Genomic DNA, 26,692 nt, shown 5'->3' with positions numbered 1-26,692 from the left:
TGCATCTCATATGACAGTCAAAGGCTTATTTCCTAAATATCTAAAGAAATAGTATAAATTAGAGAAAAGCCATCTCAAAAGAAAAATGTATAAAGGTCACAGACAGACAATTCACAAGAAATATAAAGAACTCTAAAATTAAAAAAAAAAGGGGGGGACAGCTCAAAACCTCATCTCAAAATAAGCAAAGTGCAAAGTAAAATAATGATGTACACTTTTTAGTGAGCAATGTCAGTTTAATCGTAACATAAATACTGATTACTGATTTATTAAAAATTGTGACACAAATCTGTTGGGGGTCCATGGAATGAGGTAATTGCAGATATGTATAGGGAAGCTACGTTCATATTTACCATGGCGGAAAAGTCAACAGATAATACATCTGAAACAGATAAATCAAGAAATTGCAGTACAGGCATTTTATTTAAAAATGTGGGGGTAAATACTAGAAGAAATAGTTACAGGCATTTTATTTAAAAATGTGGGGGTAAATACTAGAAGAAATAGTTACAAGAATAGAGAGTAGTTTTCTTTGGGGAGTAGATCTGACTGATTTTTCGCATAGATTCACAAAATCACATACATATTTCTCATTACAGGTCTTTTAGAATGATTTGATTTTTTAAACTAAGTTCTAAGTTCATGAATTACTTTCATTTAATAACAAAAAAGGTTATAAAAGTGACAATCAACCTACTTTGACTGCCATGAAGAGCTCTTCCTTGAGTTGTACAGTTTGTTCAGGTGAGAGCTATAAGCAAACAGAAAGCCAAGAGTGAAATACAGACACTCCATTAAGACCTGGGAGAGAGAAATCTTGCCTTTAGAAACCACATACCTGCAGGGCTAGAATGGAGGTGATGCTCACTGCCATTGTTTGCATCTTGGGATTTTCATGCTTACACAACCATCTCATTACAAACTTGGCAGCATCAAATCTGAAAAGCAGTATTGATTTTTCTCACAGTAACAGTTTGTGAAGCCGTATGTGGGGAGAGAAGAAATCACTTAGCCTTCCCCCGCTAAATCCTCTACCAGAGATAGCCTTGGACTTCCAAAACTTCAGTTAAGAAAACCAAGAGCATTTGGCAAATAGAGGAGATCAGGAGGGGAAACGGAGAGCTTACAAATAATAAGCACATGAGTGAGATGCACAGGATTCTAACAAAGATGGATAGTTTCCACTATGATGGGTCTGAAAAAGATATTCCTCAAGAGGTAGCCATTTGTCATTTGAATTGTAGACAGTGTTAAAATGCCACAGCAAACTGGTGATGCAGTGGTTAAGAGGCCGGCTGCTAATAAGAAGGTAAGCAGTTCGAATTCACCAGCCGTTCCTTGGAAACCCTATGGGGCAGTTATACTCTGTCTTATAGGTTCACTGTGAGCTGGAATTGACTTGATGGCAACGGGTTTTTGGTTTGAGGGTGGCTTAGCCTACAACTCACACCCACAGACTAAAGAGGCTTTGTTCACATCAGCCCGTGCTTAATTTTTCTGCTGGTTAAAGAAATTTTTACGTTTTTAAATTTGTGAATCTGGAAGATTATAAAGGTCTCAAGAGGAATCCCACTGGAATGTCTATGATGACAATTTTTAAAAATTATTAATGAATTAATATTTTTAAAAATGACATATTTAAAACAGCCTGTACTTCTTAAGCTAGGCACTGTCATAAATACTTTCAAAACATCATATTTAATCCTCATAAGAATCACTACTTTACAAATGAGGAAACTGATGCCCAAAAATAACGGAAGGGCTAGAACTTGAATTCATGTATGCTTGACTTCACAGCCCATGTTCTTACCCATTGCCCTGTACTAGAATCACACTTCAGGAGACAACATTTAGAAGTAGGGTGCTCCAATCACCAATGTGGGAAAGGCTCAGTAGAGCCTTCTCCCCATACACCACAGGCCAGCCCTAATGAGGCCCACACTAAGGAAATGACCAAGCCCCAAGAATGCTCAGAGTAATACTGATCAACATTCCAATCAGATGACCAAGATATATACTTGCCTGTCAAATGGAACATCCACAAGAATCCGCGAATTGGTTAAGGAGAGAAGACAATTCTTCTGTAACTTTTAGGGAATAAAGAAAAATAATTTTGAGCAAATGTATATTCTATTCTAAACATTTGGAAGGTGTTACCACTGAACTTTCGTTTTGTCTGTTTTTTATTGAGGACACACTATGTACCTGGCCCTTTCCAAGTTCCTCACTTAATCCTACTAATAAACTCTGTGACATTCGCCTTTGCCTAAAGAACAATCTTCCTTTTTTTTTTTTTTTTTAACAAAGAAGGGTGTGTTCCCCCGGGACCCTGGATGGATCCAGGTGGAAAGCAGCTTGCCTGTGTGTCAGTATAGATGATCCACCCAAATCCTGGCCATCTGCTGGATGACAAATGTCCTTGTCAGAGTGCATATCTAACTCTGTGACAGAGCTTCTACCTTCTACTTCAGATCAGCAGGGGCTGAACTGAGCCTTTACATATACGAAAGAACGAGAGAGGGCCTCCTGGGGAAAGAATCTGAAGAAAGATACATGAATAGAAAAATATAACAACTCTGTAAGGCCATGAGTAGGCCATATAACAGAAGTGGAGTATATATGAAATAGGGAAACAAACCTAAAATGCCCACAGGAACTACATAGTAACATAAATATCTGTTGCTGTCAAGTCAATTCCAACTCATAGCGACCCTACAGAACAGAGTAGAACTGCCCCATAGAGTTTCCAAGAGATGCCTGGTGGATCTGAACTGCTGACCTTTTGGTTAGCAGCCGTAGCTCTTAACTACTATACCTCCAGGGTTTCTGATAACGACAGTAGATGTTGCTAAGTGTCTGGTTTATGCGTCATTTAAAAATTTTTAACATCACTGCTTACCCTTATTTCCTATAATAAACATAGACTTCTAACTATTCTCTCTCTCAGGTAGGATGAAAAAGTAGTACTACGTAATACACACTTCTTTATATATTTGTCCTGAAGAAAAAGAACAGTTAAGTATTCAATTCAAATTACCTGCTGGTAATGGGGGAAATTTTTCAGGGCCTTGAAAAGTAGACAGGTGACCTCTGACAACAGACGAACAGGCATCCCCCTGGCGAGGCCCTGGCGTGTTAAGTTGAGGGTGCAGGCACTGGCTGTGAACTGCACTGGCAAATCCAATGGATGATTCCTCATTCCTATAGCCACAAGCTGAAGATGAACTTGTTCTTAGTGGCATATGACAATATTAACATATTTCGTATGGTCTCATTTTTGTGTTAATTGGCAAAAGTATTTGCTCAATGGGACAGTAACAGGTGTTCCCTAGCCTCAGCATTTTTTCTTTAGGACATCAAGATATCACAGCAATACCTTCTAATTCACATGTAGCCATTAACTAGCTGTGGGACTTTGGGCGGGTCACTTCCCTTCTCTGGACCTCTTTCTCATCTGAAAAATTAATTAATTTTATAATCATTTATTGATCCCCACTCCATCTAAGGCATTGTGATAAGCACAGCAGTAGACACAAACATACCCTGTTCCTTAACTTAAAGCTTTGCGAGAGAAAAAAACACATGTAAACAAGTAGCACTGTGAGGGACAACAAAAAACTTTCAACTGAAAGAAGCACCATAAAAAAAGTAAAAATAAAGTGCTGTCTAAGGTAGTTATGGAAAGAGCAATCATTTCTGGTAGGGATCAAGACTTCATTTAGAAAGCACATTTAGGCAGGGTCTCAAAAGGAGGTAGAGGTGAGAGGGGATCCCTAGGGAAGAGAAGTCTGAAATGGAAAAACACAGGGTTGACAAAAGGACAAGCTGAAACCATCCACAGAAAGGTAGGAATTTGAAAAGTGGTAAGACATAACATTAAAACGGTAATTGAAAGCCAGGCTATGGAAGACCTAGAACACAAGTATAAAATGAGCATATAAGATCATTCATAACTCTTAGACCCTACCTGCTCCAACATTCAGGGACACTGTGGTCCATTTTCTCTACCTACGAGGGATAATCATCCCTACTCATCTCAAAAAGGCATCTACTGATACTTGCATGAGCCATGATTTTAAGAGACCAGACCCCTCACTTCAACAGCTGTATGAATTTCTCATGAAGCCTAGGGACAGACCTAGGATATAATTTTGCTATGGAAGATGATTTTTTTTTAATATAATGCTAAACTGCCCAGGGGGTTTCACTGGATTGTCATCGTCTGCAAATTTAGAGATGCAGAAACCAAAAGAAATACAATTTTCACAAAATCTCAGATATGAAAAGGAGAACATCTAATTCGATTTCCTCATTACATATGAGAAACAAAGGTCCTGAGTTCTTTCTATATATTGTTTTTAAACAGAAAATAAATCTAATATTCCATGCTACAGAAATAACCATATTTTTAAAGAACTGCAAAGATTACAAATAAGCCCTTTCTGAAGCCCTCTGTTTTGAGATTTCATTTAATTTTAAATAATTGCAGTTTTCTTTCCAAAAACACTTAGTATTTCCAATTACATTCAAAATAAATTCACCCTTCCCTAAACCAAAATTCAGCTGTATCAATACTGGTAACTTTACTTTATTCACAAAATATTACAAATGGTAGATCTGGCCACTTCAACTTTTGGAGTTTTGTTCTATTCCTGTTGGGGACACTGTTGCTGCTTTCTTTCAGATGTTTTCAAATGTAGGGCTTTTAAGAGGGATGAAATGAATAAATAAAAAAGAAACAACTTTTAGGGCAAGGTGAATTCATGTTAATAAATTAATAATTCTCATTTTAGGCAAAAGGAGCCCTGGTGGCACCATGGTTAAGCACTCTCGGCTACTAACAGAAAGGCTGGTAGTTTAAACGCACCCAGAGACTCCACAAGAGGACCTGGTGATCTGCTCCCATAAAGATTAGAGTCTAAAACACTCCATGGGGCAGTCCTACTCTGTCACACGGGGTCGACGGCACCTAACAACAACATTTTAGACAAACTAATGCAACAGTCCTGTTATCTCCTCCCCCATGCCAAATTCTAAAAAATTAATGATTCATACTGATTCCATGTAGATTCAGATGCTTAAAGGAACTGGCAGTTAAGCCTAACATTTTCTCTTCCTTCATGAAGGCCCTTGGCCTCACTATGGAATATGACGTATAAGTTATTGTACGCAATGTGTCTGGAGAATAACTTTTAACTGAACCAAGTAAGAAGTAATAATAAAATGACTTTTCTGAGGTGGTGCAGTTACCTTTAAAATAGCAGGCATGGTTATCTGTACTGAAAACGTCTCTGTGAAGAGCCTGTAGAGGGCTTCCTTCACAAAACATGACCTTTTCCTGTATCTGCTCAGTGCTTCTGAAATCTGATTCATATTGGCTCCTCCAGCAACCTGAAAAACAAAGACGTTATCCATGTTTTACCTTTCATCTTGCAACACAGGATTTTTTGGGCCTCGAGTGTTGGAAACAACAATAATAGGTGTTTAATAAATGTTCCGGATACTTTGCAAAGTTGCTTTAATTTAACATGATTCTAATAGGTAAATGCTCTCACCAACCTCATTTTTCAGGCGGTCCAGAGAGGTGAAGTGTGTTGCTTAATGTAACAGTGATTACAAAAAAAAAAAAAAAAATCGGTTGCCATTGAGTCAATTCCAACTCATCGATTAAGTTAAGAAAAAAAAATGAAAGAACTTTAAGCAGAATCAAAAAGCTAAATAATAATAAGGTAAATGAAGATAAAAGCTAAAATGACAGGAAAAAAATTAGAGCGAATTAATAAAAACCCTGGTTCTTTGGTGGAAAAAGAGGCAAACTACTATCTAATTTAACCATGAAAAAAGAGGGAAGGAGCACATATATAAAAATTTAAAGTAACGGGGATAAAACCTAGACTTTCAGTAGACAAAGATTTCTTAGAACAACAACAACAAAAAAAAATTGATGCACTGAACTTCACCAAAATTAAAAATCTTTCTTTCTTCTACAGACATTTAAGAAAATTAAAAAACAAGCCACTGACTGGGAGGAAATGTATGTAAAACACTGTATCTAATAAAGGAATTATATCAAGAATGCAAAACAAATTCTTAAAACAAACAGCCCAGTGGGAGGAAATTATTTGAACAGACCCTTCAAAGAATAGCAAATGAGCTCAAGAAATGATGCTCAACATCTTTGCTATCAGAGAAACAAAATTAAAACCACAATGAGATACCACCACACCCCCCAAATTAAAAAGACTTAGGAATGCAAAATGGTAACCACAACCTTGGAAAACAGCTTGGCAATTTCTTATAAAGTTACCATACAACTCAGCAATTCCCTCTGGGGTATTTAGCCAAAAAAAAAATACATCTCCAAAAAAGACCTGTACACAAATGTTTGTAACGGCATTATTCATAATTGCTAAAAACTAGAAAAAAGAAAAGGAACAACTAGTGAGCTAATAAACAAATCATAGTATACATATACATAGTCATACAATATACTACTCAGCAATAAAAAGAAGAAGTGATACATAGAATAATACAGTTTAACCTAGAAAAAAAAAATTATGGTAAATGGAAGAAGCCAAGTAAGAAAGGCTACTTAATATATAATTCCATTTATATGACATTTTGGAAAAGTCAAAACTACAGGGAAAGAATTCAGATCAGTGGTTGCCAGGCTCAGAGAGGAAGGAAGGCATTAACTGCAAATGAGCATGAACAAAAATTTTGGAGTGTTAAACGTTTATTTTGGTGGTGGTTCTTGACTGTTACATTTGTCAAAGCTCATTAAACTGTATATTTGAAAACGGTGAATATTCCTGTAAGTAAATTATACCTCCATAAGCAACTTCTTAAAAAAAAAGGTTAAATCTGGAAAAGAAATTACGATCTATAATACAGAGAAAAAACCTTAATATCCTGACTGTAAGAAACTTTCAAAAACGGAAGGAAGAAAAAAGACCAAACACCCTACCTTAGGTTAGGTTTTCTAGAGAAGCAAAACCAGTGCAGCATATAAACATATATAGAGAGAGATTTGTATCAAGGAAAGGCTCATGTGATTGTAGAAGGTGGAAAATCCCAAATATGTGGGTCAGACTTGGAGGTTTCTTCTGACTCACATAGCCACAGGGGCTGGCAAACCCAAGATCAGAAAGTCAGACAGCAGCTCTCTGGCTCACAGGTTGCGAAGGCCAACGCATTCCAAGATTTGCAGGTAAGATAACAGGTAAGCTGCTAGCTCAAGTCCCAAAAACCGGAGGTCAGGTGAACAGGAGCCAGTTGCAGGATCCAGAACGAGCAAAAAGCCCATGAGCCTTGCCAGAAAGTCCGCCTATATCTGATGCATGCCACACCCCCAAGGAAACTCCCTTTCAGCTGACTGGGTACTCACAACAGATCTCATCACGGAGGTGATCACATTATATCAGATCTCATTATGGAGGTGATTACATCATTTCATAGCTGCCAAACAATATCATAACTGCCAAACCACTGAGAGTTGTGGCCAAGCCAAGTTGACACACGATCTTAACCATCACACACTCTAGAGAAAAATGGCAAAAGATATGAGCAGATTAAAACATACAGAGTAAAAATGTCCCTCTGACATATGAAAAGATATTCAACTTTACTCATAATAAGAGAAATGTCAATTAAACTACATTGGGTGGCTCGTATCATAGATGGAAATTAACTGAAATGGACGAAAGGCCTAAATATAAGAACTAAAACTATAAAACTCTTAGAACAAAACAGGAATAAAGCTTCAGAACGTAGTTTTCAGCAATGAATTCTTATATATGATACCAAAAACAAGCAAAAAATGAAAAAATAGATAAAATGGACTTCATTAAAATGAAGAACTTTTGTGGATCTACAGACTTTAGCAAGAAAGTGAAGAGATACCCAACAGAATGAGAGAAACTTTGGTAACCACATATCTGATAAGGGTTTAATATCCAGAATATATAAAGAATTCTTATAACTCAACAACAACCCAATTTAAAAAATGGGCCACGGACTTGAATGAATAGACATTTCTCCAAAGAGGATATTTCAATGGCCAACAGCACATGAAAAGATGATCGACATCATTTGTTATTATTATTGTTACGTGCTGAGTCAATTCTGACCCTATATGACAGAGTAGAACTGCTTCCACAGGGTTTCCTAGGCTGTAAATCTTTATGGGAGCAGATCGCCAGGTCTCTTCTCCCATGAAGCCGTTGGTGGGTTTGAACCACCCACCTTTTGGTTAGCAGTCAAGCGCTTAACCATTGCATCACCAGGAGATACCACTTCACACCTACTAGGATAGATAAAATTAAAAAAAAATAGTAAGTATTGGCGAGGATGTGGAGAAGCTGGAACTCTCCTCCAATACACATGGGAATGTAAAATGGTGCAAACACTGTGGAAAACAGTTCGGTTGTTCCTCAGTCATCATCTCATGACCCAGCAATTCCACTCCTATGTGTATGCCCAAAAGAATTGAGCGTAGGGACTCAAGCAGGTACTTGTACACCAACGTTCCCAACAACATTAATCATGATAGCCAAAAGCTGGAAAGAACCCAAGTGCTCATTAACAGATGAATGGGTAAACAAAAAATGGTATATACATACATTGCAATATATGCAGCCATAAAAAGGAATGAAATTCTGATATGTGCTACGACATGCATGAACCCTAAAGACATTATGCTAAGTGAAAGAAGCCTGACACAAAAAGAAAAATTCCACTTATGTGAGGTAGCTAGGATAGAAAAATTCATAGAAACAGAAAAATAGAGGTTACCAGGTTACCAGGGGCTAGGGGATAATAGGGAGTTACTGTTGGTACAGTTTCTATTTGGGATGACAAAAAAGATCTGGAAATAGACAGCAGTAATGGTTACACAACACTAGGAATATATTTAACACTACTGAGTTGTACACTCAAAAATGGTGACAATGGTTGCAGTGCAACAGCTTCTCTTTATATGGCCTTTCTGGACCTGGGTTGGTGGTTCTGCCAAGATGATTTCCTAGGCCATGACCCTGCAAAAGGATTGGACAGTTTACTGTGTAAATAAGGTACATAAAAATCTTGCAGGGATTGAACAGTTTATTATGCTAATAAGGTGACTGTGGCCTACTGAGGAAATTGGTCATTTTTCATGGTCTTGGTGAGAGGAGTAAACTTATAAAACAGTCAGTGGCACAAAGGCTCAAGGGGACTTCACTACCATCAAGAAGAACCTAGAGGAGGCAGGGGCAAGATGGTGGAATAGCCAGATGTTTCCGGTGATCCCTCTTACAACAGAGACCCAAAAACTCAAGTGAAAGGATTATATTTATGACAAGCTAGGAGCCCTGAACATCAAAATCAAAGTTAGAAAACGGACGAAGTGGCAGGGGGAGAGTGAGACCATTCAGAAGTGGGAAGGAACTGCCGGACCTGAATCGCTGAGATCCCTCAGGCACCATTGCAAAAAGTGGCTGCGGTGGGCTGGTGATAGTGTTCAGCCGCAATTTTCTCAGGGAGAAGCAGCCAGCCGCACAGCCTACTCACACCCCTGGAACCAGAAAATAACAGTGCTCTCAACAAAAGCTAACCACTTACGTATATTTTACTAAGCCCCCCGCCCCCAAGCAGGCTTCCGTGGCTCTTGATTTCCCTGGGCCTGAGATAGGCCCATTTGAGTGCCCTCAACCATGCTCCCAGACTTGTAGAGGGAATAAATTCACAACACAGGGAAAGATAATTCACCAGCACCACTAACCTAGGGAGCTCAGGAAAGAAGCAGCTTCTGTCCAGGCATAAACAGTCCGTGGACTTTGAATACCTGCCCCCCCTCCATGGACCTGTGTGGGCCTATTCCAGGAAAACAGGCCCTTGCTGGCAGACTGCTTAAGCTGTGCGGTAGACAGGTGGGTGTTTGATATTTGACACAGCTTTGCCTATTAAACAGGGTCCTCACCTACCCACATCAAGGGCCTAAGCACTGGTGGCTCCTCTCAGGTCACCCAGCCACCGCGACAGGGATCCAATGATAACTGGTACGTCCCAGTCCTTATAACCAAAAGCACTGGGTGCCCATGGTCCCACTGCAGAACCCACCCACCTGCATGCTCTAGGGAACAGGGACGTGCTTTAATCAGAGACACTCGGGGGACAGTTCTCAGCCTCCTGCCTTGCTCAGAGCATGATCCCCTGCTGCAACCAGATACTGGTACCTACAACAGACACCTCTGCCCCTCTAAGAATGCAGGACAGAGCCTGTACCACACACTTGATGAACAGCTTACCTGGACACCTGAGCTGAATCCAACCAAGAAAAGCATATGGACTCATAAGCTCATATACCTGATAACAGCTGTACCCATTTGGTGACAGGACATCAGAGCCCCCAAAGTAAAAATAATCAAGCTAGCTCAATCAAGCAACCCATTTGGGCATATCAAACCAAACAAAGTGAGAAACTAGGCGACAGTAAGCAAATATATAATAAACCAGTACATTAACTTATAGATGGCTCAGAGGCAACAATCAATATCAAACCACATAAAGAAACAGACCACGATCGCTTCAACAAGCTCTCAAAACACAGAATCAAAAGATCTTCTGGATGGAGGTGGCTTCCTGGAGTTACCGGATGCAGAATTCAAAAGATTAATACACAGGACTCTTCAAGACATGAGGAAGGAGATCAGGCAATATGCAGAACAAGCCAAGGAACACACAGATAACACAGTTGAAGAAATTAAAAAGGTTATTCAAGAATGTAATGAAAAATTTAATAAGCTTGAAGAATCCATACAGAGACACCAATCAGAAATTCAGAAGATTAACAATAAGATTACAGAATTAGACAACTTAATAGAAAGTCAGAGGAGCAGAATCGAGCAAGTGGAAGGCAGAATTGGTGACTTTGAAGATAAAGCACTTGGCACCAATATATCTGAAGAAAAATCAGATAAAAGAATTTTTAAAAAATGAAGAAACCTTAAGAATCATGTACGACTCTATGATGAGAAATAATCTACAAGTGATTGAAGTACCAGAAGGCATAACAGAAAATACAGAGAATTGTTGAAGATTTGTTGGCAGAAAACTTCCCTGATATCGTGAAAGATGAGAAGATATTGACCCAAGATGCTCAGAGAACTCCACATAAGGTAGATTTTACAAGGAAGTCATCGAGACGTATTATAATCAAACTTGCCAAAGCCAAAGATAAAGAGAGAATTTTAAGAGTAGCTAGGGATAAACGAAAAGTCACCTAACAAATGACAATAAGAATAAGCTCGGACTAATCCGCAGAAACCATGCAAGCAAGACGGTAACGGGAAGACTTATACAAGGTTTTGATGGAAAAAATTGCTCGCCAAGAATCACATATCCAGCAAAACTGACTCTCAAATATGAAGGTGAAATTAGGACATCCCCAGATAACCAGAAGTTTAGGAATTTCGTAAAAACCAAACCAAAATTACAAGAAATACTAAAGGGAGTTCTTTGGTTAAAAAAATCAATAATATCAGGTATCAACCCAAGACCAGAACACTGGACAGAGCAATCAGATGTTAACCCAGACAGGGAAACCACAAAAATAAATCAAGATAAAAAACTGCTCGAGACGGGGATAAAACGATGTCATTATGTAAAAGAAGACCACATTAAAATAATAAAGAGGGACTAAGAAATACTTTTTTTTTTTTAAGAAATACAGTCATAGATCTTTCACATGGAGAGGAAGACAAGGCAATACAAAGAAATAAAAGTTACGTTTAAACTTAGAAAAACGGGGTAAATATTAAAGTAACCACAAAGGAGACTAACTATCCTACTCATCAAAATAAAATACAAGAAAAAAATAGATACTCAACAGAAACAAAATCAGCAACAACGAATAAGAGGAAAAGACAATATATAAACTACTCAGCACAAAAAATGAAGTGGGGAAAAAAGTTGTCAACAACACACAAAAGACATCAAAATGACAACACTAAACTCATACCTATCTGTAATTACGCTGAATGTTAATGGACTAAATGCACCAAAAAAGAGACAGAGAGTGGCAAAATGGACAAAAAAACACAATCTGTCTATATGCTACCTACAAGAGGCACACCTTAGACTTAAGAGACACAAACAAACTAAAACTCAAAGGATGGAAAAAAATGTATCAAGCAAACAACAATCAAAGAAGAGCAGGAGTGGCAATATTAATTTCTGACAAAATACACTTCAAAGTTAAATCCAACACAAAGGATAAAGAAGGACACTATGTATCGATTAAAGGGACAATATACTAGGAGGATATAACCATATTAAATGTTTATGCACCCAATGACGGGGATGCAAGATACATGAATCAAACTAACAGCATTGAAAAGTGAGATATACAGCTCCACAATTACAGTAGGAGACTTTAACACACCACTTTTGGTCAAGGACAGGACATCCAGAAAGAAGCTCAATAAAGATATGGAAGATCTAAATGCCAAAATTTGACCAACTCAACCTTATACACATATACAGAACACCCAACAGCAACCAAATATACTTTCTTTTCTAGTGCACATGGAACGCTGTCTAGAATAGACCACATATTAGGTCATGAAGCAAGCCTTACCCGAAGACAAACCATTAAAATTATACAAAGCATCTTATCTGATCATAAGGCCATAAAAGTAGAAATCAACAACAGTAAAAGTGCAGAAAATAAATGAAACACTTGGGAACTGAACAATATCCTGCTCAAAAAAGACTGGGTTACAGAAGACATTAAGGCTGGAATAAAGAAATTCATATAATCCAATGAGAACGAAAACACTTCCTAACAGAACCTTTGGGACACAGCAAAACCAGTGCTCAGAGGTCAATTTATATCAATAAATGCATACATCCAAAAAGAAGAAAGGGCCAAAATCAAAGAATTATCCCTACAACTTCAACAAAGATAAAGAGAGCAACAAAAGAAACCCACAGGCACCAGAAGAAAGTAAATAATAAAAATTAGAGCAGAACTAAATGAAATAGAAAACAGAAAAACAATTGAAAGAGTTAACAAGACCAAAAGCTGATTCTTTGAAAAAATTAATGAAATTGATAAACACTGGCCAAACTGACAAAAGAAAAACAGGAGAGGAAGCAAATAACCCAAATAAGAAATGAGATGGGCGATACTACAACAGACTCAACTGAAATTAAAAGAATCATATCAGATTACTACGAAAAATTGTATTCTTAACAAATTTGAAAATCTAGAAGAAATGGATGAATTCCTAGAAACACATTACCTATCTAAACTAACACAAACAGAGGTAGAACAACTAAATATACCCGTAACAAAAGAAAAGATTGAAAAGGTAATTTAAAAACCCCACTAAAAAAAGCCCTAACCCGACAGCTTCACTGCAGAGTTCTACCAAACATTCAGGTATTTCAGAGCATAGAAAAGGATTGAATACTCCTAAACTCATTTTATGAAGCCAGCATATCCCTGGATACCAAAATCAGGTAAAGGCACTACAAAAAAAAAGAAAATTACAGACCTATATCCCTCATGAACTTAGACGCAAAAATCCTCAACAAAATTCTAGCCAATAGAATTCAACAACATATCAAAAAAAAAAATTTACCACAACAAAGTAGGTTTCATACCAGGTATGCAGGGATGGTTCAACATCAGAAAAACAATTAATGTCATCCAGTACATAAATAAAACAAAAGACAAGAATCACATGATTTTATCAATTGATACAGAAAAGGCATTTGACAAAGTTCAATGCCCATTCGTGATAAAAACACTCTGCAAAATAGGAACAGAAAAAAAATTCCTCAACATAATAACGGGCATTTATACAAAGCCAACAGCCAACATCATCCTAAATGCATAGAGTGTGAAAGCATTCCCTTGAGATCGGGAATCAGACAAGGATGCCCCCTTTATCACCACTCTCATTCAACATTGTTTTGGAGGTCCTAGCCAGAGCAATTAGGCTAGATAAAGAAATATAGGACATCCAGACTGGCAAAGAAGTAAAAGTATCTCTCTTTGCAGATGACACGATTTTATACACAGAAAACCCTAAAGAATCCTGAAGAAAACTACTAAATTAATAGAAGAGTTCTGCAGAGTATCAAGATACAAGATAAACATACAAAACTCAGCTGGATTCCTCTACACCAACAAAAAAAACATCGACGAGGAAATCACCAAATCAATACCATTTACAGTAGCCCCCAGGAACATAAAATACTTAGGAATAAATCTAACCAGAGATGTAAAAGAACTATTCAAAGAAAACTTCAAGGCCCTAACGCAAGAAACCAAAACAGGCATATGCAAGTGGAAAAACACACCTTGCTCGTGGATAGGAAGACTTAACATTGTAAAAATGTCTTTTCTACCAAAAGCAGTCTATAGATAGAATGCAATTCCGATCCAAATTCCAATGACATTCTTTAATGAGATGGAGAAACAAATCACCAACTTCGTATGGAAGGGAAAGAGGCCCTGGATAAGTAAAGCATTACTGAAAAAGAAGAAAAAGTGGGAGGCCTCACTCTACCTGATTTTAGAACCTATTATACTGCCACAGTAGTCAAAACAGCCTGGTACTGGTACAACAGATACACAGACCAATGGAACAGAATTGAGAATCCAGACATAAATCCATCCACATATGAGTAGCTGATATTTGACAAAGGCCCAAAATCAGTTAAATGGGGAAAAGACAGTCTTTTTAACAAATGGTGCTGGCATAACTGGATATCCATCTGCAAAAAAATGAAACAAGACTCATATCTCACACTTTGCACAAAAACTAACTCAAAATGCATCAAAGACCTAAATATAAAATCTAAAACGACAAAGATCATGGAAGAAAAAATAGGGACAATGCTAAGAGCCCTAATACATGGCATAAACAGTATACAAAACATTACTAACAATGCAGAAGAAAAACTAGATAACAGGGAGCTCCTAAAAATCAAACACCTATGCTCATCTAAAGACTTCGCCAAAAGAGTAAAAAGATTACCTACAGACTGGGAAAAAGTTTTTAGCTATGGTATTTCTGATCAGCACCTGATCTCTAAAATCTACACGATACTGCAAAAACTCAACTACAAAAGACAAATACTAATTAAAAAATGGGCAAAGGATATGAACAGGCACTTCACTAAAGAAGACATTCAAGTAGCTAACATAAACATGAGAAAATGCTCACGATCATTAGCCATTAAAGAAATGCAAATCAAAACTACTGTGAGGTTCCATCTCACTCCAACGAGGCTGGCATTAATCCAAAAAACACAAAATAATAAATGTTGGAGAGGCTGTGGAGAGACTGGAACACTTATACACTGCTGGTGGGAATGTAAAATGCTACAACCACTTTGGAAATCGATTTGGGGCTTCCTTAAAAAGTTAGAAATAGAACTACCATACAATCCAGCAATCCCACTCCTTAGAATATATCCTAGAGAAATATGAGCCTTTACACGAACAGGTACATGCACACCCATGTTCAACTACAGCACTGTTTACTGTAGCAAAAAGATGGAAGCAACCAATGGATGAATGGATAAATAAATTATGGTATATTCACACAATGGAATACTATACATCAATAAAGAACAATGGTGAATCCAGGAAACATTTCATAACATGGAGAAATCTGGAAGACATTATGCTGAGTGAAATTTGCCAGTTGCGAAAGGACAAACATTGTATAAGACCACTATTATAAGAACTGGAGAAACAATTTAAACAGAGAAGAAAATATTCTTTGATGGTTACAAGACGGGGCGGGGAGAGGGAGAGGGGTTTTCACTAATTAGATAGTAAATAAGTTTTATTTTAGGTGAAGGGAAAGACAACACACAATACAGGAGAGGTCAACACAACTGGAATAAACTAAAAGCAAAAAAGCTTCCTGAATAAACTGAATGCTTCGAAGGGCAGCAAAGCAGGGGCAGGGATTTGGGGACCATGGCTTCAGGGGACATCTAGTTCAATTGGCATAGTAAAATCTATTAAGAAAACATTCTGCATCCCACTTTGGAGAGTGGCGTCTGGGGTCTTAAACACTAGCAAGCGGCCACCTGAGATGCATCAATTGGTCTCAACCTACCTGGAGCAAGGAATAATGAAGAACACCAAAGACACAAGGTAATTATGAGCCCAAGAGACAGAAAGGGCCATATAAGCCAGAGACTACATCAACCTGAGACCAGAAGAACTAGATGGTGCCTAGCTACAACCAATGACTGCCCTGGCAGGGAATACAACAGAAAACCCCTGAGGGAGCAGGAGAGCAGTGGGATGCAGACCCCAAATTCTCGTGAAAGACCAGACTTAATGGTCTGACTGAGACTAGATGGACCCTGGTAGTCAGGGCCCCCAGACCTTCTGTTAGCCCAAGATAGGAACCATTCCCGAAGCCAACTCTCAGACAGGGATTGGACTGGAGTATAAGACAGAAAATGATACTGGTGAGGTGTGGGTTTCTTGGATCAAGTAGACACATGAGACTATGTGTGCAGCTCCTGTCTGGAAGGGAGATGTGAAGGCCAAGGGCGACAGAAACTGGCTGAATGGACACGGAAATACAGGGTAGAGAGGAGTATGCTTTCCCAACAGGGGGAGTGCAACTAGGAATGTGTAGCAAGGTGTATGTAAGGTTTTGTATGAGACTGACTTATATATTTTCACTTAAACCACAATAAATAAAAAAAAATAAAAAAGAAAGTCTGGAACATCTTATCGTTGCCAGAAAGTATGGAAGTGTTCAAAATAGTGATAGTGGTGGTGGCATGTAAAAAAAAAAGACACAGGAGTCAGTCTGAAGGCACTTTCATTGGCCAATCCGTAACAGCTCGACCATCAAAACAATTAAGGACAGCGATGAACTGTAAACCACTGAAAGCAACAGATATCAAAAATACTTCGTCCTTATTGAGAATAGGTTAGATAGTAAGGTGGAGAAGGGAGGGCTCTATGGTAGAATGCCAAGTCAAAAAATGTTAAAGGGCGTACTGGAGTTAGAAAATCATCATTTTGCAACCATCATGGTAAAGAATGGTTCAGGCAAGAATCATCAAAGGATGCTAAACCTAGAAAAGAAAGTTTGATAATGACAAGGATATGTGCATAGTCTTCAAGTATCTCCTCAGAGATTGCTTGTTAGTTCTGAGAGGGAAAATGTTATCTAGGCAGCTCTTCCCCAGTTGTATTCTGAGTGCCTTCCAACTTGATGGAAACCCTGGTGGCGTAGTGGTTAAGAGTTACAGCTGCTAGCCAAAAGGTCAGCAGTCTGAATCCACCAGGCGCTCCTTGGAAACTCTATGGAGCTGTTCTACTCAGTCTTATAGTATTGCTATGCGTTGGAATCGACTCAACAGCAACAAATTTGGTTTTTGGAATGAGGGGTATTGTGTGCCTGTAGATGTGATCCTGAGAAGAACACAACATCCTCATATGGTATTCCACACAGGGATGAAAAACCTAAATCAAATCATGTGGAAACATCAAATAAACTGAAAATGACGAACATTCTTCAAAAAAAGCGAATAAAACAAACTAAACTAGCCCATATTCTTCAAAAATGTGTCATCAAGGACAGAGAAAGACTAACAAACTCTTCCAGATTAAAGAATAAAGAGATATGACAGCTAAATACAATATATGATCCTGCACTAAGGAAAAAAAATTCTATAAAGGGATCAGAACCATCTACAACGACAGACTATGTACAATAGATTAAAGTACAGTATACATGTTAAATTTCCTGGAACTTGATAACTGTACTATGGTTATCTAGGAGAATATCCTGGTTCTTAGAAAATACAAGCTAAGGTATAAAAGGGTAAAAGGGGCATGATTTATGCAACCTACTCTCAAACAGTTCAGAAAAAAATTGTGTGTGTGTGTGTTTAAAGAAGGAGAGTGAGGATATGATAAAACAACTGTGGAAAAATGTTTAAAATTAATGATCTAATTGGTGATTAATCCAAATTAAAATTTTTCCAAATTTTTAAAAGTACCATACATAGATGATTTGCCAAAGAAACAAGACATCATTAAAGATCTAAATAATAGAAATATTTTAAAATTTTAAAAAGTTTTGAGAAAATCCAGATGTAAGACTTGAAAGATGCAGTACAACAGGACCAAGCAAAAGACAGGATAGTTGCTGTAATATCCTCTTTCTCCTTAGCTTCCTACGGACCACTACAAAAGAATTCTCGTAAGGGATTCCTGCTACACCTCATCTGTGAATCAACAAGGACTTCCCAAGAAATAAACATTCTGCACGGTTTTTATTACTGATGGTGTTTTTCTCCCATTGTAAAGGAATTAAATCCATCCTGCTCATTCCAATTTTTGGTACAGGAAATAACAAGTATTTCCTGTGCTTTAAGGTCTTCACTAACATTTAATTTTATCCATTTAAGCAAAATTTGTGATCAACCTAAACAACAAAAATACTTGGTTTATTTTGCAAATGAGTTGCAAGATATATATAAAGAACCCTAAAAACCCACTGCCACTGAGCTAATTCCAACTCATAGCGATCCTTTAGGACAGAGTAGAATGGCCCCATAGGGTTTCCAAGGCTGTAATCTTTACGGAAACATAATGCCACATTTTTCTCCTGCAGAGCTGCTGGTGGGTTCAAACCGCCTACCCTTCAGTTAGCAGCTGAGCCTGTAACCACTGTGCCACTGGGACTCCTAAGATATGTATACTTATATTAAATAAAAAGTTCCCTAAAACACACCTTTTAAACTTACTGTTCCTTATACTCCACGTAAGGCTGGATTAAGATCTTTTGAGGTTCTTAACACTGGGTTGATTGTGGTCTCCCCACTCCACCCCCACAATATCTAACACCATATGTAATACATAATTTTAGATATTCAAAGTGAACTAAACTTACATGTATACCAGGTAAGTTTACTGAAATAAAATTTGCCATTTTCTTTTGGAGTCCTTTCTTTGATAGTATCCAAACTACATGTTTAATCTCCCTATAGGGTAATCCAGCACTTGTTCCGTATTGCTGTATACACCAAGAGTTTATGTGCTACTCTTCTGATCTGTGGTCTTTTGATCGTTGTAACATTAAATGTTATTAATGTGAAAGAGGCCTGGCAAATAATTCCTGATAAACATTTCTCAACTTACATACTAAATCCAAAAGTTCATATTATGTCTATTTCAAGCCTAATGATGTAACTGACAGCTTCTACCTTAAAGTCCAGAAAATCGAAAGGACTTTTAAAAACAATTGCCATTCTCAAAAGAATAAAAAGTGAATACAATCACTCTGCACACCACTTTACTCTCCTCTCCAACCCTAGAGAGAACTGCATGAGGTGTAATTATTTTTAAAAAATTAAAATAAAACCTTGAAATAGTGGTTCTCAGCTGTGACTGTACAATAGAATTCTTGGGAGGTTTAAAACTCCAGATGCCCAAGCCAAGTCCCAGACTAATCAAATCAGGATCTCTGAGGGATGGGACTCAAGCATTAATATATTTTAAAGCTTTCCAAGTGATTCTAATATACAACTGAAGTAGAAGAACTACTGTTTTAAAAAAGAAATATCACCAAATACATAGATTTAAATATATGTTGCTTTCAAAAGTACCACCATGAAAAGCTATACACTTATTCCAGAAACGCAAAACCTTTTTCTTAACATTCTTTTTGAAATTGCTTTTAGGTTATACATTGGTCAAAAATGGTTTTCTTTTTAAAAGTCCTTTTAATTTTCTGGACTCTCTAATGAAGGTAGAGGCACACTGGTGGTGCAGCAGTTAAGAGCTACGACTGCGAACCAAAAGGTAAGCAGTTTGAATCTACCAGCTCCTCCTTAGAAATCCTATGGGGCAGAGTTCTATTCTCTTCTATAGGGTTGCGATTAAGTCAGAATCAACTCAACAGCAAGGGTACCAGGTATTTGAAGTCAGAAGCTATCAGTTACATCATTAGGCTTGAAATAAAGACATGTTGACCATCTACCTTATTAATCATATTTAGCCTGTAACAGAGGTGAAGAGCACATGTTTTAGTCACAAAGACTTGGATACAAATCCCAGTTCTACCATCTAAATAGTTTCATGATTGTGGGTAAGTAGCTTAACCTCCTTGGGCTTCCATTTCCTCACTATAAAATGAGAGGATTAAAGGAGAAAACATAATGTGCACAGCATGGCACCTGGCACATCTGAGGTAATGTATAACTGGCCATACTTATCACTATCAAGGTAGACTAGAAGACATGGAGACATATGTTATTTGAGGTCATACTTCCATGACCTACCATACAGTACGCACACAATAATTATTGTTAAGCTCCTTAAGGGTTTCTGATCTGTCTTTGTAACTCTAACACCTAGTACAGATGCTGGTACACAGCAAGAGAACTTAATAATGTTCTAAACAAATGAAACAAAATACATTTAAAATAAGAACAAACCCTCAAGCCTTGCTTTGTAGTAAAGAAGTCAGAATAACCAGCATCCGTAGCCAACAGTCCCACAAACTGCATTGCAGGCCGCTGCTGAATGAACAGTTCTACAGCTCCATCAGTGATGCAACTGCCCCCAGAAATATCCAGTGATACAACATTAGGCAGGATATCCTTCTGCTGTAGCAAATGAAAAGCCAGGTCTGATTTGAGTTGCCTGTGATCAGAAATATCAAGGTGAACCAGATATTTAAGTTCTCTAATGACTGCGAGAACTTGTGGTTTGGTCATGGTCAGGCATTTCAGATAGTGCATTGTGAGGGATTTGAGTCGGTCCTTGCAGGTGAGGAGTGCAGAGATGTTGGTGACCAGGGTATTGGATATATCCAAGCTCTCCAGTCTTGGTAACTGAGAAACATTAGCTAGGTCTTCATTATGAAAACAAACACTGAAAACACTTAAAATGCGAAGACCAGTGAGCTGACCAAAGCACAGTTTTCTTGAATCTCCAGGGATGCTTGTTGAGTCCAATAGGAGACACCGAAGGTTTTGCTGGATCCAGCTATTGCTGCACAGTCCACTTACAATATCTGGAACCGTAAGGTCTGCGTGCACTGCAGTAGCATCCAGTTCAATGAGCCTGTGATGGCAGAAGGCTTTTATGAACGCAGCTGTAGAAAGTTTAGCTTTTTGGATATTGGCCAGCTTCAGTTTCATTTCGTTGCCTTGGAAAATGCTTGCTGTTCTATCAGTCAGCTTGCCTATAAGAGAACCAGAACCATCTTATAATGACAACCAGATCTCATGCCTTCTAGGATGCAATGTGACTGGTGAACTAGGACAAATGCTACTAACAACAATAATCACTACATTTACTGCTTACTCTGTGCCGGGCATTGTTCTAAACCCTTTACTCAGATTATCTCATTTAATCTTCACAATAATCCTATAAAGGTACTATTATTATCCCATTTATATATCTGAGGAAACTGAAGTTTAGAGAAGTTAAGTAACTTGCCCAAGATCAACATAGGTACCAGAATCAGGAGTCAAACCCAGACAGTTTGATCCCAGAGACTGTACTTTTATCCATAATAACCTTGTTTACAGAAACAACAAAATAATATAGGTAAATAAGTACATGATATACAATATACAAATAACACTTAAAATTAGCTAATGATTACTTTTAACTAAATTAGTAGATGGTCTTTGACAAGTCACTTAATCTCTCTGAGCTTCATTTTCTTCATCTGTAAAATGAGAATGTTATACAGTAAAATCTGCAAAAGCCAGAACAACCTGTGTAAGGTATAAGCCTGTCAAGAAAAGGAAAAACTCAAATATTTTCCACTAATATAGAGCAACAGATTAAGTGATAAGACTGCACCTTGTCAAAAGGAAAACTTGTAAGATGGGAAAAACAAGGTAATCCCATCAAGTTCTGGCTCTCACAGGCTTCGCTGTACTAGATTTCATTTAGTAAAGATTTACTAAGTACTTTCCATGCATGAGATCCTGTGTTAAGAGTTGGGCACATATGGTAAATAGATACCTGTGATCACAAAAAGGCTAGGAAGCTCTGCCAGGTAAATAAATGATCATAATAGTGTGCTATATGCATTAATAATAGATATGAGGTACTGAATTAATATTTTGAAGACTGAACATCAGTTTGCCAGGGTAAAGGCAAAGGGTGGAAGAATATACCAAAGATATGAAAGCATAAAACAGCAGGTTATTTGGAATGATCCTAAGCAGATCAGCACCACAGGGAACATAGTACATAAGGGGACGCACAGCGGGAAGTGAGAGTGGAGAGAAAGATAAAAGGCAGACAGGCCCTGTACACAAAGCTAGTAAACTCAGACTTCTACCCTATGGACAATGAGGAACAACTCAAGATTTTTAAGCAGAAAAATGGTCAAAAAGATAATTTTAGAAAGAACAATTCTTTGACAGTGTAAAGCAGCTAGAATGGTGTTTGATGGGGATGAGACAAGAGACAAGAGGTTTTAGTGATTATTAATGATGAGAAATGAAACTTTCTCCACAGAAATATCAGGTGAGAAAAAGCAAACTGTCAGAATCAACTTCTTCATAACTGTGGAGAACCATCAAAGATTTACAACCACCAAGTGAATGGTGGATCAAAAAAAAGTCAACTTAAAAATGATCCCGGCATTCAAGAAAATCTCAGCTAAAACACTGGCTAAACACAAGCTTAGCCTTCAACAATCAAGAACAGCAGCCCCCAAGGAGGGAAGGATTACCACGTTATAATATCCAAATGTTCAATTTTCAATGGAAAAAAAATCATAAAGCATGCAAAGAAACAGGAAAATATGGCCCATTCAAAGAAACAAAACAACATAGAAACTGTCTCTGAGAAAACCCAGACATTAGAATTAGTAGTCAAAGACCTTAAATCAACTGTCTCAAATATGCTCAAAAAGCTAAGGGAAACCATGGACGAAAAGCTAATAGGAAACAGGAAAATGATTTATGAACAAAATGATAATATCATTAAAAAAAAAATTATAAAAGCAACCAAATAGAAATTCTGAAGCTGAAAAGTACGATAACTGAAATGAAAAATTCACTAAAGGGGTTCAACAGCAAATCTGAGCTAAAAAAAAAAAAAAAAAAGAATCAACAAACTTGAAGACAGGACAACTGTTCCAATCAAAGGAGTAGAAAAAAGACTGGAGAAAAATGAACAGAGCCTAACCGACCTGTGCGGGACCATCAAGCAGGCCAACACCACTATACCAAAAAAAAAAAAAAAAACCCAAACCCGTTGCCGTGGAGTCAATTCCAACTTGTAGCAACCCTATAAGACAGGGTAGAACTGTCCCATAGGGTTTCCAAGGCTGCAAATCTTTACAGAAGCAGACTGCCACATCTGTCTCCCGGGAAGTAGCTCGTGGGTTCAAATCGCCTACTTAGGTTAACAGCCAAGCACTTACCCACTGTGCTACACAATAATACGTATATATATTTTCAGTGCTGTCATTCAAAATAGTAAATTATTGTCCTGTACAAACCACCACAAAAGACCACAGAGTTCATCACATCTCAGAAAACTTCAAAATGTTATCTCTGATTTCATACCGAGAAGCGCTCAGAGTGTCTGCCACATCTTTCTCCCATGGAGTGGCTGGTGAATTCGAACCGTCAACCTTTCAGTTAGCAGCTGAGTGCTTTAATCACTGTGCCATCAGGGCTCCCTTTTTAAAAAAATAAATATGAGACAGAAAATAAGAATAATAAAAAAAAAACACTGCCATTGAGTCAATTCCTACTCATAGCAACCCTATAGGACAGAGCAGAACTGCCCCATTGGGTTTCCAAGGAGCGCCTGGTGGACTGGAACTGCCGACCTGTTGGTTAGCAGCCGTAGCTCTCAACCACTATGCCACCAGGGTTTCCATACACACTATGGGAGTCCCAAAAGGAGAAGAGAGAGAGGAAGGGACAGAAAGAATATTTAAAGAAATAATGGTTGAAAACTTCCCAAATGTGATAAAAGACATGGATATACACATCCAAGAAACTCAATGAACTCCAAGCAGGATAAACTGAAAGAAATGTACACTGAGACACACTATAGTCAAATTGTAGAAAGCCACCCACAAAGAGAGAATCTTGAAAGCAGCAAGGGAGAAGTGACTCCTAATATAAAAGAGATCTTCAGTAAGATTAAATGTTGATTTATCCTCAGAAACCATGGAGGCCAGAAGACAGTGGGATGACATATTTAAAGTGCTGAGAGAAAAGGACAGTCAAGCAAGATTTCTGTACCTGGCAAAACTGTCCTTCAAAAATGAAAAGAAAACTAAGATATTCCCAGATAAACAAAAGCTGAAGGAGTCTGTTACCACAAGACCTGCCCTACAAGGAATGCTAATGAGAATCCTTCACCTTGAAATGAAGTAACACTAAACAGTAACTCAAAGCCATGTTAAGAAAAAAAGATCTTCAGTAAGGGTAATTTTATGGGTAAATAAAATGGTGAGTTTTATGCTATTTTTGGATTATAACTCTACTTGTTATATCCTATATAATTTAGAAGACAAATGCATAAAAAATAATTATAAATGTTATTGGTCACACACTGTATAAAGATGTAATTTGTGAAAACAACAACATAAAGGAAGGGGTACAGGAGTATAGAAACAGAATTTTTATATGCTACTGAAGTTAAATTGGTATCAATTCAAAGTAGATTATTATAAACTTACAGTGTTATACGTAATTAACCACAAATACCTAAAAAAATACACAAAAGAAAACAAGAATGGATCAAAATGGTTCACTACAAAAAAAAAATCAACTAACACAAAAGTACGTAGTATCAGAGAAAATGAGGGACAAGAAAGGTATAACGTGCAAAAAACAAACAGCAAAATGACAGAAGTCTTTCCTTATCAGTTATAACTTCAAATATAGATTAAACTTTCCAATCAAAAAGCAAAGATTGGCAGAATGGATAAGAAAGTATCATCCAACAAACATGTTGTCTATAAAAGGCCCATTTTAGATCTAAAGACAAAAATAAGTTGTAAGTAAAAGGTAGAAAAATATCCCATGCAAATGGAACCAACAGACAGCTGGGGCAGCAATATTAATATCAGACAAAAAAGACTTTAAGTCAAAATCTGTTACAAGAGACCCAGCAATCCACTCCTAAGTATACATCTAAAAGACTTGAAAGCAGGGACTCAAACACTTGTATACAGATGTTCACTACAGCATTATTCACAATATCCAAAAGGTGGAAAAAATCCCAAGTGTCCATCAACAGATAAATGTGTACATAAAATGTGGTATATGCATACAATGGAATAGTATTCAGCCATAAAGAAAAGGAAGTTATGATATGTTACAACACAGGTGAACCCTGAAAAACATTATGCTAAGTGTAATAAATTAGTCACAAAAGGACAAATATTGCATGACCTTATTTATATCAAATATCTAGAATAGGAAAATGCATAGAGACAGAAGTAGGTTAGAGGTCAGGGGAGGGTGTTGTGAGGAGTTATTGTTTAATGGGTAGAGAGTCTCAGCTTGGGATAATAAAAAATTTTGAAAACAAACAGTGATCATGGTTGTGTAACATTCTAAATGTAATTAATGCCACTGAATTATACATTAAAAATGGTTAGAATGATAAATTCTATACATTTTATCTCAAAAAAGTTAAAAAAAAAACAAACTTTTCCCCCAAAATTAAAAAAACAATTTTTTTTTAAAAAAAGAGGCTTATGGGCCCTATCAACCAATCACAATGTATGGACATCATTTGAGTCCTAACCAAACAAACTAGCTTTAAAAAACTGTAAGAAAACCAAGGAAAATGAACCTTGAGTGGATGTTTTATGATATTAAGAAATTAATATTAAAATTTTAAAGTGTGACAATAGTATTGTGGTTATAAATTTTTTTAAGTCCCCAAGTCCCCAGATACACTTACAGTTGAAGTGATACAATATCTATAATTTGTTTCAATGTATCAGGGGACAGGGTAGGGAGTGGGTAGAGGTATGGAGGAAACAAGACTGGCCATGAATTGATAATTAATAGATTTCAAAACTCACTATAAAGCAACAGTAATCAAGACAGTATGATACTGGCCTAAGGACAGACATGCAGACCAATGCAATAAAATAAAGTCCAGAAATAAACCCTCACATCTATGGTCAAGTGATTTTTGACAAGAGTGCCAAGACCATTCAATGGAGAAAGAATAGTCTTTTCAACAAATGGTGCTGAGGCAACAAAAGAGCCACGTGCAAAACAATCAAGTTAAACCCCAGCTCATACCATATGCAAAAATAAAAAGGAATCAAACACCTAAAGGAAAAAGCTAAAACCATAAAGCTCTTAGAAGGCAACACAGGTGTAAATCTTCCTAACCCTTGGACTTGGCAAATGGATTCTTAGATGTAACACCAAAAGCACAAGCAACAAAATTAAAAATGGAAAAATTAGACTTTATCAAAATTAAAAACTTTTGTGTCAAAGAACACTATTAAGTGAAAGATAACCCAGAGAATAGGAGGAAATATTTGCAAATCATTTATATAAGGGTCTAGTATCCAGAACATATAAAGATCACTGACAGTAATAAAAGACAAATAAGCCATTTAAAAAATGGGCAAAGGACTTGAATAGACACTTCTCCAAATGTACAGTGCCTAATAAGCATATGAAAAGA

At 37.3% G+C, this 26,692-nt stretch overlaps 1 protein-coding gene across 1 annotated transcript in view; it reads right to left on the bottom strand.

The window, feature by feature from the left end:
* ZYG11A (zyg-11 family member A, cell cycle regulator) overlaps window positions 1–26,692 on the bottom strand; it is a 59,365-nt gene that overhangs the window by 25,915 nt on the left and 6,758 nt on the right. Inside the window, exons 3-8 of the mRNA XM_064279948.1 lie at window positions 20,479–21,230; window positions 5,251–5,391; window positions 3,038–3,214; window positions 2,023–2,087; window positions 839–938; window positions 698–751 (exon numbers count right to left, since the gene is read on the bottom strand). Coding sequence (XP_064136018.1) covers window positions 698–751; window positions 839–938; window positions 2,023–2,087; window positions 3,038–3,214; window positions 5,251–5,391; window positions 20,479–21,230 — 1,289 coding nt within the window. The remainder of the gene's footprint in view (window positions 1–697; window positions 752–838; window positions 939–2,022; window positions 2,088–3,037; window positions 3,215–5,250; window positions 5,392–20,478; window positions 21,231–26,692) is intronic.

This window comes from Loxodonta africana, chromosome 3, assembly GCF_030014295.1.
Source record: "Loxodonta africana isolate mLoxAfr1 chromosome 3, mLoxAfr1.hap2, whole genome shotgun sequence".
Taxonomy (NCBI): Eukaryota; Metazoa; Chordata; class Mammalia; order Proboscidea; family Elephantidae; genus Loxodonta; species Loxodonta africana.
This window is presented reverse-complemented; position numbering and strand designations above follow the sequence as displayed.